Here is a 15,824-nt window from a genome sequence, read left to right as displayed (position 1 = left end):
GCGGTAAATTTGAGATCAAAGTAGGTGGTTCGCACGTTACTTCATTGCCACCATGTTGATGGAAGTAAACAATAGATATCTCATTAGCTCCTTTTGTTGGTCTACCAGCATTTAAATTTGACCCGCACACGTCAACGGTGAGTGACAAATGAGACTAGGTCTTCCCGGGGAAGACTTCCTTATATAGTGCGCCTTCGTGTTTTAAGAAAAAAAAAAGAAAGCTTGTCTTGTCCGAATATTTCGTAATGTTTGAAGCAAGAAAAGTCCCACTTTAGTATTGATATAAATTTGGTCTGATAGCTAATCCTAAGCTTGATTTATTTGCAGCTTGAAGGAAAGCTTAAGAGAAAGGAACCTGAGGAACAAAAGATCAAAGAAGAAGTCGATGATAAAGTTCAAGTAATGCTGATAATTACTTCACTTTGTTAAAATTCTAAATTTTTGATCCTTAAAGGTGTATGTACAAGTATTCATGAACAGATTAGAATGTTTAACTCTTTAGGGAACAGATTATTTACCAAGTTAATGATGTCTGTACTTTTGATTTCATTTTTATTTGATTTCAATTGATACTTTGATGCTTTGACTATGTTTGCAACAAAATTTTAGGAGGAAACTGTTTTAGTCACCACTGAAGTGTTAGTATGAATTGGTCGCCAGAAAAGGTTGTGGTATTTTGAAAAACACTTTTTCTATTGTTGTGTAGGAGATAAGATATCTGCAGAGTCAGTTGACAGATGCCCAGACTAACTTAGCTGTCTTGCGAAGTGAGCTTGCCCAGCTTAGAAATGATTATGAGGAACAGGAATCCCAGCTTACTGCGTAAGTTACAGACTGAAGATACAAAAGGCTCCAGAAACTATTAACCTATGAAGACTCTCAAAGTATCTAGTGACTAGAAAAAAATCTTTCAAAATTCCTTTTTTAATGTTTAGCTGGATATTCCACAAGGCTGTTCCACTGATTCTTCAGTGAAATAAGTAATTAGTCACCTCTAGTTGTTCCTGTACACGTCAAGCCACCGACCCTTGTCAAAACTGTTGCACAATTCTAGGAAGGAATCCTGTCTGCTGAGTGTGTAAACAATGTGTGTTCATTTTCTCAAAAGGTACAGTGAACACATAGAAATTTTGATGAAAAAAACATGAGGGTTATTCATTGTCAGTGGTTTGATTGAAGTTATTTCTTGATTTTTCCAGGGAAAAGAGAACTGTTCTGGAATGTGTGCAAGAACAAGAAAGTTTGACAAGGCAGCTTCAGTTACTACAGTAAGTTAATTTTGGTCCATTAGCTGTGATGCATATTAATTAAATCATGTTATAAATAAATGTATTTGAGAGTAAGTTAAAATGGATGATCAGCATAAATTTGAAAGAAGAATTTCTTTGCACTTCATGGAAACAATAGAGTGTTGAACTAAATTATTTAATGTTCAGTCAAGAATATTGCATCACATGGTTGAGATTGTGTTCATTTTCATTTTTGTGAAGAATTTAGTCATCTTAATTTTCACTTTATTCACAGTGAGGCAAACAAAAAACTTCATGACACAAATGATGACTTGCGGGCAGCTCTAGAGGTATTGTTTAAAAAAATTTCATATGATTAATCTGTTGTGCAAAGATTAATAGAAAAGGTTTTTATTAGAAGCAATTATCAAAAATTCATTATGAACAAACCCTAGAAAGTGTGTAAGATTGCCAAAGGATGTACAGTCCAAAGTAATTAATGTCAGTATCTGACAAACTGCACACCCACCCCTCCCCCTAATTTAGTATGAAACCTAACTTGTTATTAGTTAATTCTTATTGAGCTGCAGTTTCTGAGATATTGATGTTAGGGACCTTAAGCAAACCATGATGGCAACAGCAACGAGGATGTGGCAAAACAAGTGATCTAATGAGCAAAACAATAGCCAGTACGTGGGTTGTAAAACTTAATGTTCATCTCTTAGCCGTCCTTTGCAAAACAACCATGTGAAATCACTAAAATTTGCTTGTTTACGAACAGAAACCGCAGCAGCAAATTATTTTAATTTTTAATTGAAACTCAACATGGCTTTCATACATTGTGCTGAGGTTAAGGTGTGGCACCGTAAGAGACAGTAAACACATGCAACCAATTAATTTTGAAGTTACATCTTCCCTGCCGTTGCTGTCCTGACTGCTTAAGGTCCCTATTAATTAATTCAGATGTACCGGTAGCTGTAATGGTGAGGAATGAACATTCTTTCCTCCCTTAATTTACTTGCCTTCATGAATTGATTGAATTGTTTGGCAGTTTACCAAATGTTAAGTTGGGATTTTGTTGCTATGTGTCCATCACAAATTTGTTTTGTTAACATACCATATGCATTTTGCACCTTTGTCAGAATCATTATTTTCATCTCCTTTCTTTTTGTGTCTTCTGCAGACAAGGAAAAATAGCGACAAACTAAGCCCATCACCAAGCAAGAGGCATTCAATATCAACGTTGTACTCTCCTACATCAAGTATGACATGGAAAAACAACAAATCACCCAGCCAAAGGTAACAACAAACTCATGTGTTGGTGGAAGATACCTGTTTTTTTCCTTTTTTTCAGTTATGTAATTTTTAAGCCATTATAAGTTACTGTATTCCATAGACATTGTCAGTGGGAGATTGGCAGTAATAAAAATGTGTGATCTTTTTCAAAAGAGACTATTAACAAAAATAGCTTTTCACTATTTGGATCTCTATTAAGGGGCTGTGGCCTGTTTTACTTACATGCAGTCAGTCAATAGCTAGGTCTTTATTTTATGCCTTCTTTTGAGATTTTTTTGTTGGCTGTAAAGATGATTCTGTCTCAAAATATTAACTCCTCTTAAAAGGGTATTTTTACACTTTGAGCACATTTTTTTGTATTTTTAAGCTTTGGTTGCAAAACATAAAATATCAGTTTTGATCACATTTAAAGCAGGTGTTCTTCAGGATTTGGGGATTGCGGGGCAGACAGTTTGGATGGAAAATCTGCTCAAACTACACCATCAAGAAATGTAGCATCCTCTTTACCCAACAGCAGCAGTAATTCTCGGCGGGGATCTACTGCTTTACTGCCCAGTCAACAGAGTTGTGAGGTTGATGATGATTCTCTTGCTGGTGAAAGCTCATTGATGACGGAGTTAATGCAGGTTCAGCAGCTCACAGTAAGTTGGGACATAGTCATTGTAAATGCACAGAAGTAAAGAATTACTAAGTTACCATAAGTGAATGTTTTGTCCCACGATCCTTCTCTCCCCCATCCCATACCTTTAAATTGCTCATTAGTAACTCAGACCATAGGGAAAGTGCATTTGAGTAAAAGAAACATTTTTTGATCACGAAGTACCTTGAGTTAAAGTGAGTTTAAAGGCAGTACGCTTTGATTTGATAAGTGCTGCAATATACTCAAGGAATAGTGACAATGCGGGGTTAATATGCATTGTAAACACATCAATTTATAATAAAGATAAGACATAAACATTGATAATGAGCTCAGTGGATGAAATTGTAAATTGCTTGTGGTTTGATCAATCATTAATAACATTTATCACAATTCATAAACCCAACATAAACTAAAACAGAAAGCTGAAATGCAATCTGCATTAAAGTTTAGGGCGATGAAAATATAATAGCATAAATAAAGATGAATGTGTGAATAAACAAATGAATCCTAAATAGATAAATACTATTAGATAGACAAATGAATAAATAAATAAGTGAATTATAAATAAATTGCTATTTGCTTAAACTTTACAAAAATGTTCATTAAAAATGAAAAACGGTCTTCACTGGTCAATTGAATAAGAGTTAAATTCTGGTAATTTTGAAACTTATGAAAGGCAGAAAACTTGTAGGTTCCAGAAGATATCACTGAAGAAGAAACTAAATCCACACAGCGGTTAGACTATAACAACAATGCAGGCATACTTAACAGTCGGGAAACCGGCCAAGTACATCATTTGCTACCTCCTGCAAGGCAATCGTGTGAAGTGGATGATCATGTTTCAATTGAAGACAAGTCCTTGCTTGATGAGCCTGTCATTGTGGGGTATTGTTCAATGGTAGGCGACTTAAACTACATGGAAATGATTAAAAATGATATATACACGACCTGTGTATTGATCGAACTGCCATACAAAGATACTCCACTGTACAGGTCGAGTGTCGACTAAAACATGTATCGGAGGTCATGTTAAGATTAACAACATGTCATCAAAAAGGTTCCCTTTGAAAAAACGAAAACGGAGAAGAATGTTGAATTCTTTCACGCACGGTTGTGTATTGTTCATTATAAAAAATAAATATGATAAATCAACCACTATGTACTCCTTAAATTGAATATTAACCTAAATTAAATTTAAACTAAACAGGATAAAACTCATAAAACCACAGACAATGCACGCTTGACATCAGACTTGGACAGTGAACAATCTGACGTTTCCAAAGACACAGACAAAAAAGACACAGACAAACTGTTGAGAAACAGAAACAGCTCAAGGTTTGGCTCTCGATTTGGAAAGTACTTCGGTAAACTGTCTAAAAACACCAGAAACAAGGAAAATGGCAGACCAAGCGAGGAATTAAAGGATAACTTTTTGAGGAAACGTGATGCGAAAGATAATATTGGAAAAAAAGATGATAAGTCTCCGGGACAGAGTGACTTTAAAGATTCATCACTGAAAAAGAACGACAATAGAAAAGGGAAAAGTTATTCGAAAAAGAGACCTGATGGCAGAACAAGCAAACCACAGGACAAACCTGTTTCAATTGTAAAAGAGAGTAGAAAAGGACGGAATGTTGTCGATGCTCAAAAAAGATTAATGGCAACAGGACATAACTCAGACTCTGAGGATAAAAGAGAGAATTTCATACGGGGGACCAAGGAAAACAGAAATTCAAGTAAGGGTGGGGGGGGGACTTATAACAGGCTGCGGAGGAATGCCTCGGTTACTTTCTCACCCACTGTAACATGCACAACCGACACTGCACGAAAATCAACGTCGATCATAACAAGTAAGAAAATGCCTCCAACCCTTGATCTCCGTTTACGACATTTTGCTGCAAGTGAGACATCTGACACTGACAGTACAACAACACAAGATACGGAAACGGTATGACACACTGCATAATTTGTCAATATCTGAGCAACTGCACACCTACCCCTCCCCAACAACAGTTAATTGATGACAAGTTAGGGTAAAGGGAGGGGTGGGTGTGCAATTGCTTAGATACTGATATTTATTCGACACACAAAAATAAAAGTGATTGATTTAAAATGAATTGACCCTTTAATTACTAAGCGTTCACTTATGAAATTAGAAATAAATTATAACGTATGTTCTCGCCTAATCTCCTGGAGGGGCACGGTGTTGTGGAATAACCGTCTCTATGAAACGTTGTATAAAGTGGTTAACTAAATTTAAGAGCGATGAAAGTGCCTTTCCTTCGCTTGTTTTGTAATTAAAGTGACAGTGATAGACAAAAAGTAAGACAAAGTGTAAGGCTAACTGTTTAATATCATGGTGGCCTTAATGATGAAGTTAATGAGTTTTATTTTACGTCACTACTCAAAACAGAATTTTCATAGAGACGTAGAGGATGAAGATGAAGCGTACAATTCATTGAGGTCATCCGAGCGGAAGTCATTCTCCAAGCAACTGGACATTTTACAGTAAGAGAAACATGAAGCATAACTTGTGCTCATGTGTTCCTATCAGGCTAAGTCAGTGAGCGAAAACCTAGCGTTACTTCTTTCTATAAAGTCCAGTGAAAACAGGTACAACAAAATTTTTATAGTGACATGAGTTATCTACCTCATTAAGTCTGAGAAGAACGTCTGAGAAATGATATGAAAAGCATCTAATCTTTAATGATGCGAAAACGGTTTTAGCGTGGTCTGTACAAAAAAGTTCTCATCGACTACGATAATCGTCATCACAGCGGTCTAAAATTGTTGCGGGCTCGCGAGGCGCAGCCACTGTCGATTTGTCAATTAGCCAATGAATCGATTGTTTTCAGTTCAAGTACTATGCCCTCTACAAAAGGCTAAGACCCCATTCTCATACGCTCTTCTATATTTTATTTCTAACAGGGAAACCAATAAAAGATTATGTGAGAGTAATGATGACTTGCGTGCAGCTCTTGAGGTGTGGAGACGCTGATATCTGTTTTTTTGAACTGTGATTCCTGATTTAAGCTGATTGTAGCTCTGTTTTGGAAATATTAAGACTTCATTACATTTTTTGAATAAATCACCGAAGGCCAGCATATTGACATAGATAATGATAACTGTTACAGCAATGTTAACAACGTCAATACGTTACCTTTCATATTATTAGATTACTTTGAAATAATGGAGGTTAATCGTGAGGGGGAAACTGGGTACTATTTTTCTCCTCCCTGGGGTTTCCCAGCCTGGTACTTACGCCTTAATGAGAACTTTTCAAATTCTTGGTGGAGCTCGCAGATTGCCAAATGAAGCTGCGGCATTTCCTGATGCTGTCCATCACTCGTACATGTATGTGCTTAAGGTCTTCAATAAATGACTTTTAATTGGGCCAACAAAATTAACTCTGGTTGCAGGCTTTGACAGGAAGAAGGTCATCCAAGTTATCTAAGGTAACTGTTTCTGCTACATCCAGTAGGTCTATTTTCTTCTGCAATCTTTTTGTCTGAATGCTAGGTGGTATTTTGCGATGGGTGCAATAAAACTAAGTAAAGTAACAAGAGAATCATAACGCCTTAAGCTCTATATTTGTACTGAGCACATTCAATGAACGAGGATTTGTAGACAATCGAAATGAATATTAGATTATCGCACTAAAAAGTCTCAGCAGTTTGCGTTAGTACAATTTGAAAGTGCTCAAGTGTGGTGAGGTATAAGTACATTTTTTTTCCTCTCAGGCACGAAGAAATGGGGAGAAATGTCACAGGAATCCCAGCATTCACAGTGATTATGGCTCCATATCCAGTCGCAGTATTACTCCTAACCAGTGAGTGTATTTGTTATTATATCTGTTGTTATCTGCTTGACGGCCTTCCTTTAGCAATAGAATTTTTGTTTCAGTATGCTGTTTTGCTATTCAGGACATTTTTTCACTCTTTCGTACAATGTGACTACAAAAAGAGTTAATTAAGTTGGGGATCACTTTTTACTTTTGTCATATTAAATTAATGTTTTAAGTGTTACAGTACACAGTGTCCAGGTTAAATAATCAGATAGCTGGGCTGAAACTCCTTGGGTTCAAAGCCTAAGTTCTGCTCCAACTTCGGGATGGCATAGTCTCTTGGTGATTCAGACTTGAATTACAGCTGCGCTTGTAACTAGCCCGGCGTCTTCATCGTATTAAGTTTCCAAGGGGATTTGAATTACTCAATGCTGTCTTCTGTGGGATTTAAGGCCTTGTCAAGTTAACCTTATTTAATCCTGGTGTTTAGCCCATGCTTCGTTAAACCTGGTCTTTTGCCCATGTAAGTTGATCGTGGTGTTACACCCATGTTTAGTCTGCAGGGACCCAAGTCGGAGGATGATGTTGCCGATGGCGCTGAAGCTGAAGAACCTGGCGAGTTGTCTGGATATGAACCTGAGTCTGACGTGAACACTGTGACGGTATTTGGCGTTTCACATCTACTTCATCAGACAGTCAGTTTGACAGTATTAAGTTTACTTCTTTACCAGCCAGTCAGACGAACAGTTACATGAAGGGCAGTGGCATACTCTTTATTAGTCAGTCAAACAGTGAGAACGACAGACACTTTCAGAAAGACATTAGAGAGACAGTTAGCCAGTCAATTACTCAATCATACAGACAGGGGCCAGAGAGCCTGTCAGTCAGTCAGTTATGGTATCGACTAGTCCGGAAGGTTCTTTCAGCCAAGTGATACGTCTAATTCTTTCGACAGACAGATTGTTGTCACTCACCAACATGCAAAAAAAAGGAACATGTTGGCAAGCAAGAAATTCGATATTTTTCTCTAGTTGATTAGGGGTTGTGGGGCAGCTGTTTAAAGGAAGGCAGGGTGCTGATAACAATATTCCTCTAAGCAAACTATTGGGGACGAATTGATAGAACTCGGGAGTTTGACCCCTGATATTATTTTGACAAACTTATTTTAGTATTTCCTTTTGTCAGTTTCTTTTACGAAAATAGAGTGCAGTTTGTTCATCTTTAGATTTCCTCCCTTCATCGAACTGTAAAAATAGTGTTAAAAAATAACTCATATTCGCTATACTTTAAATGATGATTTACAGCTAAACCACTAAAACGATTAACAAATAAATAAATCCAAATTAAATAAGAGGATGAATTGATAAACTCATAAATACGGATATAAAGAAATAGATAACAGAAGATACAATTAGAGTGTCCTGTAAGGAGGACATTTAGAATTTCACTGACTTTTGCATAGCTTAAACAGATTTACCGGAAATTAACTTGTTTTAGTTTTAAATTAAACCTAATAGTAAGGTCACTTGTAATTGAACGTCCAGGTAAACGCTCGCCATTTTGAAGAGGCTCCTAAGTTGTCCAAACTGACAGCCACCCCACACGAGTTTCACGAGGCACTTAAAGAACACACCAGTGATGTAATGTGGGAAAGTGACCCGGAGACCGACCCAGTCCCTGCCCAACCAACACATCACCAACATGAACACCAGCAACAACAACACCTGGCGGCAAACGTTGAGACAAACGCAAGCAATTTAACACACTCTCCGTTCGTACGGAATAGTCTTTCGAGAAAACCGTGCAGGCATAAAAGTCTTGAACAGTTATTCAATCATTCAAACAGTAAAGGTGATCGATCGGCCTGGCCGCCCATAGCTCGAGCCGGTAAATGGAACAGTATGGAACAAGTGAGAAGGAGAAACGATTTTATTGGAGAGCGCACTCGATCACTACCCACATCGCGCTGGCAAAGCGACGAAAAGGTCAACCTGGGTCAAGGGATAGGTCTTTGGCAACTCTCTGAAAAGCTTAATGTTTTGCGCGCCAGTAGGGAAAGTGTGGCAGAGCTAAAAGATGAATTTAAAGTAAATGTTATCGCTGCTTCTCACGAACCGGTTATACAGAGCTTCAATACTGAAAATCGAACAATTTTTCAAGAAGATTTAGGTCAGTTAGTAAGAAAACCTTCTCTTAGGCAAAGGATATTCCACGACAAAAAGATCACCGAAATACCTGTGCCTGAGGACAAAAGCACACCGACCCCAGTTGACTTCGCTGAAGGTTCAAATTTAAGAAGGAGAACTTCTTTGGTAATAAAACGCAACAGAACCAAGGTAAACACTAAAAAAAGGAAGTAAACTTAAACATTGAAATTTAAAAGATAAAGGAAAGTCTTCCCTTTAAAAGAACAGTAACTACTTTTCTCGAGCCTAAACTTTTGACGCGAAGTCTAAACTTATGATAAATATATAACAAGGTATGAAAACTTATAGGTGTATCTTAAATCTAGACTTATAAAGAGAATGATATTCTCGTTCGTTTTCAAGATACAAAGGTCATGAAAATATGCGATTGTTAAACCTACGAGCTTATAGTTAAGTTCTCAAACAAGACGTTCTTAGAAAAACGCCGGCAATGGAACTTTCACTCTAAATTGAAATTTTGCATTCAACCTCTTCTAGTTGTTAGATGAATATTGGTCACAAGTAAACGATGATTGATTCTTTTGTACTAAAACCTCTCGTTTAAATCTGAAAGGAGTTAAAATGGAACGATGCTGATGCGATTCGTAATACCCTATCCTTCGTATTCTCACTAGACTTGAATTGAAACCGAGTGTAAGTTGGATAGAACTTTAACCTCGCGCTGCTTAAACGATAAAAGGATTGAAAACAAAATTTTAAAGTCAGTGAAGGTTAAGTTTATTATCAAAATTATAAACGCTAAAAATCATTATATACCGTGACATCACCCGCTTACTGTACGAGTACTTTTCTCGTTATCCACAAGTGCCCCAAAGATATAATCTATTGGTCTTTAAGATTTTAAATGATAAATCATGTTAGGTTATTTTGAGGTGCAGTGTTAATGAAACTTTTCCAGGCTCTCCTGAAAATTGATTTGAAAAAGATATAATAATAAACCTAACAGACCTTTTGGTTGTTGATCGTTCAACAGACAGACTCGCTTCCTGAATCTGATAACAGCAAACCTGACACGTTCAGCGCAGAACTTGAAGCTCAGGTGAAAAAAAGTATTACTATGGTCACTGGCTTTTTGACGACTTGCAAAATACTTCATGTTAACAGCCACCGTAAATCGCTTTTGAAGAGGATTACTTTTCCAAGGCAGAGGCTTTTCTTTAGAAATTCCATCAAACATCCGTAGATGTTTGTAACCAGGTCTATTGTTGCCCACACGCGGCCAGCTTTCCGAGACCACGTGACATGTGACGCCTCGGCAATCCTTTGCTAGCAGGGCCAGAGTTTAGGCGGAGGACGTTTCATGTTTTAAATGCTTCTTCCTTAATTTGTCACTGCCAAACATAACACATATTAACTTTCCGTAATTTTCTCGATCTAATTCTGCATTGGCTTTTCACATTCATGATGAATAAAAAAAAACTACCGAGTCCTAAACCAGCTGTATTTGTTGCAGCGAAAAGCATGATGTTTGATGGTTTAGCTTTTCACAATGCTCTATAGCTTGTAAAAAAAAAAAAAAAAACAGTGATAAAACAGGAAATATGTATAGAACTTGAAGGCAAAGAGTTTATTCATGATCATTGGAATTGTAAATATATTTTGAATAATATCGATTTAACTCGTTTAACTGCACGAAGATTAATTGTCATTCACGTGCTTGATTAAATACTAAAATTGACATCTAACAGCCACACCTTGATAGACAAGTGATTGTTCACTTTTATCATTGTTATTAAACTTGTTTGTTAGTTTTATTACTTTCACTTTGTTGTCGTTGTTGTGATGAATATTGTTATTTTTATCCAGTTCAAAAGTGTAATCGAAGAAGACGACGAAGACATCGATGAAGATGACGTAGGAGACGAGGAATTAGCTCAGTTGGTTGCCATGGCAAGAGCAAATACTGAGTCTGAAGATGATTCCGAGACGGAAGCAGAAGCGCCCGAGGAGGAGAGGGTGCCAGCTGTTGGTTCAGACTCTTTGTCTGAGGCGTCCTCAAATACGCCATTACATGTGAGTACATAATAGCACGTCAATAGCACATATCACACTAGTATCGCATATCACGTTCATACAACATATCGCATTAGTATCGCATATCATGTACGTACCACAAATCACAATACTGATATCACGTTAGTACCATATCTCAAATGAGTATTGCATATTTGCATATTACATAATTACCACATATCACTCTAGAATCGCAAATCACGTAAGCACTACACACGTGAGTATCAAGTATCACATATTCTTACATAGCACGATGGATAGCTAGTTTGAGTTCTTGCCACCCCTATCCCCTCACTTATGAGCATGGCAACTGTAACCCCCATCCCCTCACCCATGGGCATGGCAACTGTCAACCCCTTCCCCTCACCCATGGGCATGGCAATTGTCAACCCCATCCCTTCACCCATGGGCATGGCAACTGTCAACCCCATCCCTTCATCCATGGGCATGGCAACTGTCAACACCATCCCCTCACCCATGGGCATGGCAACTGTCAACCCCATCCCCTCACCCATGGGCATGGCAACTGTCAACCCCATCTCCTCACCCATGGGCATGGCAACCATCAGCCCCATCCCCTCAACCATGGGCATGGCAACTGTCAACCCCATCCCTTTATCCATGGACATGGCAAATGTCTGGGTAATGGGTGACATGTAATCGACGTAACAAAATAAGTACAACGAGAAATATGTATGGATACTTTTAACACAAAATTTGGTGGGAACTTTTTTGATCTTTTATTAACTTTTTGATGGTTATCATTTCGAATAGTGTCCAGAGGTTAGTTAGGTTGCAGTCCATTGGATGATGATTTATTTTTCCAACATGAAGTTATTATTTTTAAAAGGAAGTGGCAAAAAGTTAGGGGCCCTGATTCAACCCTAAAAAAAGTATTCCACACAAATTTGTTAATTATTAACCTGATGGAAACACTGACTTAATTTGATTGAACATTTGAGTAAATATGGTGTTTTCAAGTAAGCGACCAAAATCTCACCATGAGCTAACCATAATGCCTCCTCGGTTTGTCTTTTTGTGTCGTAGGCGTCAGTAGCAGAGATTAATGTTCCAGAGCGCATGTATAAACTGGTTTTAGCAGGAGACGCAGCAGTTGGCAAATCAAGCTTCATAGTCAGACTCTGTAGGAACAGATTCCACAGCGCGCTGAATTCCACGCTCGGTATGTAACTCGAATTCCACTGCAGTTTTTCTACACGAGACTGTTTAAACACACTCGGGTATAACATAGGCGCGATCAGATGCAATGGAAAAGCTTTAGTGAGGTATTGGTTTACATCCGTTGAACCGGAGCGAAACAAACTTCTCCAAAATAACGGGTTTCTCCTTTATGATCTGTACTTTTAAAGTAAAGAGGATATTTGTGTTTCCTTGGAAGATATTGAGTCTTTGTGTTTCCTTTCTTCAGGCGTTGATTTTCAGATGAAAACACTGGTTGTAGATGACAAAACCATCGCATTTCAATTGTGGGATACTGCTGGCCAAGAAAGGTATTTTTTTTGTGTAAAGCGTTTTGAAGGGTGTCTGCGTTCGGTTCCAAATTCCTATACGATTGGTGTTCATCGGTGAAGTGGAATCAAGAGTAATTTAGGGGCCGGTTATTATTTTTTATCAAGGGGGGGGTGGGGGGGAGGGGTGGAGGATTTTAGTTGTGTTGCGGTGAAATTTAATTGGTCCCTCCCATCATTGGCAGTCAATTTCTATATTCACCCGTTATACTCTGTTGGCGACGACTGATACCTCCTCCGTCCTTTCTAAAAAGAATGTGATCCCCCCCCCCCCAAAATCCTCCACTACCCCCCTCCTACCCTTCCCCCGGGCGATAAATGATGACTTGCGAGTTTTTATATGATTCGTAGCATGTTAAGCTCCGGTCGACTGAGCCTACTCAAATATTCTGACTTAAGTGTGGATTATGCTTCAGGTTCCGCAGTATTGCCAAGTCTTACTTCCGCAAAGCAGACGGGGTGTTATTGCTGTATGACGTCACTTGTGAAACATCCTTTATTAATGTTCGTGATTGGGTGGAAGCTATTGAGGTAAATATTCCTTGATTGTTTATTACCCTTTAGTTGCCTCGTCGCTGATCTTAATTTTTGCCATTAAATTCATTTTATATCATTTCAGGAAAGTACATCCAAACCGATTCCCATCATGCTGTGCGGCAACAAGACTGATTTGCGCCAGTCTTATATTGCTGAAGGAAAGACCGTAATTACAGAAGAAAATGGGGAGAAATTAGCGAGAGTGAGTTATCGAAATTAAAATATTCTTATGGTACGGGTTACCAAGCTGTATCGGTTGACGTTACTGTCTGGTGGCCTCTAACAACAGTACGTGTGACCTGCGGATAATTGACATGCTGTAGTGGAATTAGTCAGCGGTTTCGTCAGAGCAGTTTATAAGATGACAATTTTTAAAATCTCAGATTCTTTGCAACCTTAATCAACGTCTGAGTTACGCTGCTAACGTTTTACCGATTCAAGGCTTAAATCACAGAGAAACAAACAAAAACCAAAGCGCAACAAAACCAAACGAAGACAAAAAACCACCATAAACATTTGCTGAAGTCAAATAACTGTGTTCGTTTCCATGTTTACAGGAATATGGTGCTTTGTTCATCGAAACAAGTTCAAAAGAAAACAGGAATATAACAGATGCTTGTATTGAGCTGGGAAGGTTAGAAAATATGCACTGTTTGGTCAAAAACTATTTAACTGACTTATCAATCGCAGTCGGTGACTTTGTTCAACCAAGTCTAGAGTTGCGTATATTGTGAATTAAACGCCAAGTTCTGAAAACTAACAGACGTTTGCTTGAAACTCTACCCTGAAATTGTCTTGCAAAAATCGTTTGTTTAGAAGTACATTTCGTTATTTTCGTTTATTCTTCCAGATTGCTGAGAAAAATTGAGGATACAGAAGTGGAACAAAGCCATGGGGTAACGCTGAAAGAAGGAGACGAGAAAAGCAAGAAGGAATCATGTTGCCTCACATAGCCAGCGAATGAATGGGTAACGAAACCATAGGGATCGAGAGATATTAATGTAAAGAAACTCTGGATTTTATTTATTTCATATTGTTAGCTTTTCAAAGAAGCCATATATATTTAACTGTGTCTTACCTGTGAGATAATAATTAGTTTTAAAGCATATTTCGTCACTGGAGTGCTCTGTAAATTAGTCGTATCTAAAGGAATTTCAATCGGAATTTTTTTTAATGTGTGATGGGTTGATGTCTTATCATACCATGTATGTCACAAACTGTTTTCTTAGCATTAACATTAACTCATTTAAATTGCGTCTTATTGAAGTGACCGCTAATTTTATTAGACTAAAACTAAGTGGTATAGTCAGCATTGAGATATTTTCATTTTTTAGCACCAAATTTTTTGTAAATATTTACGACGCATCACATACAAATATCCAATTGTTTTTTGATTTTTCTAATTTTTACGCCATTAACGTTTTCCTCTCAGTTGCATAAACTGACAGGAATGAACGTAAAGCTCATGTGACAAAAAGAAGGACATGTATAATTCAGCGCAACTCGTTCGAAAAGGATGAAAACGGATACAGCTAATTGTAGTAGCTATTTGCAAAGTGTATACTGTGAGTTGTTCCTGCTTCGGGCGAGATCCATCGCACGAGTCAAAAATAGTTCTGCCAGTGAACAACAACAAAAAAAGGCCTGCGCGGAATTCTGAGAGTGAAGCGCACCTAAAGACCGCACTTTTCGTGGGCCTCACTCCCAGAGTTCTGCGCGGCGTACTAACATCAGTTTTTTTTTTTTTTTTTTTCACTGATTTTTTTTAACCCGCGCGGCGGATTTCGCCGGATAGGAGAGACAACTTGTAGTCTAGCAATGTTTGCTTTACAACTTAACCTAATCAGCAACATCCCAAAATAGGAAGCAACTTTGCTAATTCGTTTCATATTTCGTTATGTTAGAGTTGTGTTGAAAAAACGCGTTTGGCAAAGGAAGCTGGTATTCCTGTTGTTAAAACAGGCTGTTGAACATGGTGGCGCGTTGCCATAATTACTCATACGTTTGTACTTTTACAAGTTTTTATTTAAGGACACTGAATGGTCGCTCGCGTCGGTAATCGATAAAAATCATAATTGTAACCATTTTGTATATAAATTTTATGGTCGCCATGCATTACACGACGCAGAATTATGAGATGGATGGTCTTAAAGTTGTCTTAACTCTGAACTTTGTTCTGTACCTTCCTGTTGTTAATTTGGCGGTATCGTTTTGATACCATGGCATCCATTATGCATCAGTGGTTCCTGAACCGCTGATTTATGAGGTCTCCAGACTACGAGTAGTCCCTCCTTTTTGGCGAAGCCCGTCGCGCGAGTCAAAGGAAACAAACAAACAAACAAAAAAAACAGTGAAAGAAATTGATCTTAGCGCGCCGCACGGAAATCAAGGAGTGAGACGCAGCGCGCTTACCTCAATGTTTTTCACTTTTTTTTTCTTTTTTGATGCGCGCGATAGACTTCGTCGAAAGGCAGGGACTGCTCGAAGTCTTAAGGGCAAAAAAAAAAGCTTTCAAAGACGTAACGGTGTAATAGATGGATTCACTTCACCATCACCCTGGGAATAAATGTTCGTTTGTTACCGAGAAAA

At 38.0% G+C, this 15,824-nt stretch overlaps 1 protein-coding gene across 8 annotated transcripts in view; it reads left to right on the top strand.

Moving 5' to 3' along the window:
• Nucleotides 1-15,824, top strand: part of LOC111331428 (ras and EF-hand domain-containing protein) — a 20,275-nt gene extending 4,451 nt beyond the window's left edge. For 4 of the 8 annotated variants that reach the window (XM_022936533.2, XM_022936532.2, XM_088754492.1 and 1 more), the window contains 21 exons: nt 328-399; nt 707-822; nt 1,200-1,268; nt 1,525-1,579; nt 2,413-2,528; nt 2,938-3,166; nt 3,857-4,063; nt 5,579-5,673; nt 6,094-6,148; nt 6,585-6,620; nt 6,906-6,994; nt 7,506-7,611; nt 8,494-9,285; nt 10,130-10,195; nt 10,963-11,169; nt 12,217-12,352; nt 12,599-12,680; nt 13,115-13,229; nt 13,318-13,437; nt 13,793-13,869; nt 14,086-15,824. In XM_022936533.2, the coding sequence (XP_022792268.2) occupies nt 328-399; nt 707-822; nt 1,200-1,268; nt 1,525-1,579; nt 2,413-2,528; nt 2,938-3,166; nt 3,857-4,063; nt 5,579-5,673; nt 6,094-6,148; nt 6,585-6,620; nt 6,906-6,994; nt 7,506-7,611; nt 8,494-9,285; nt 10,130-10,195; nt 10,963-11,169; nt 12,217-12,352; nt 12,599-12,680; nt 13,115-13,229; nt 13,318-13,437; nt 13,793-13,869; nt 14,086-14,188 (2,943 nt within the window). In that variant the 3' untranslated portion in view covers nt 14,189-15,824. The remainder of the gene's footprint in view (nt 1-327; nt 400-706; nt 823-1,199; nt 1,269-1,524; nt 1,580-2,412; nt 2,529-2,937; nt 3,167-3,856; nt 4,064-5,578; nt 5,674-6,093; nt 6,149-6,584; nt 6,621-6,905; nt 6,995-7,505; nt 7,612-8,493; nt 9,286-10,129; nt 10,196-10,962; nt 11,170-12,216; nt 12,353-12,598; nt 12,681-13,114; nt 13,230-13,317; nt 13,438-13,792; nt 13,870-14,085) is intronic. The other 4 variants (XM_022936534.2, XM_088754491.1, XM_022936536.2 and 1 more) reach the window with 4 other exon arrangements.

The sequence above is a fragment of the Stylophora pistillata genome, chromosome 3 (genome assembly GCF_964205215.1).
Source record: "Stylophora pistillata chromosome 3, jaStyPist1.2, whole genome shotgun sequence".
Classification (NCBI taxonomy): Eukaryota; Metazoa; Cnidaria; class Anthozoa; order Scleractinia; family Pocilloporidae; genus Stylophora; species Stylophora pistillata.
The sequence above is the reverse complement of the archived record's forward strand: the minus strand, read 5'-3'. Positions and strand labels throughout refer to the sequence as shown.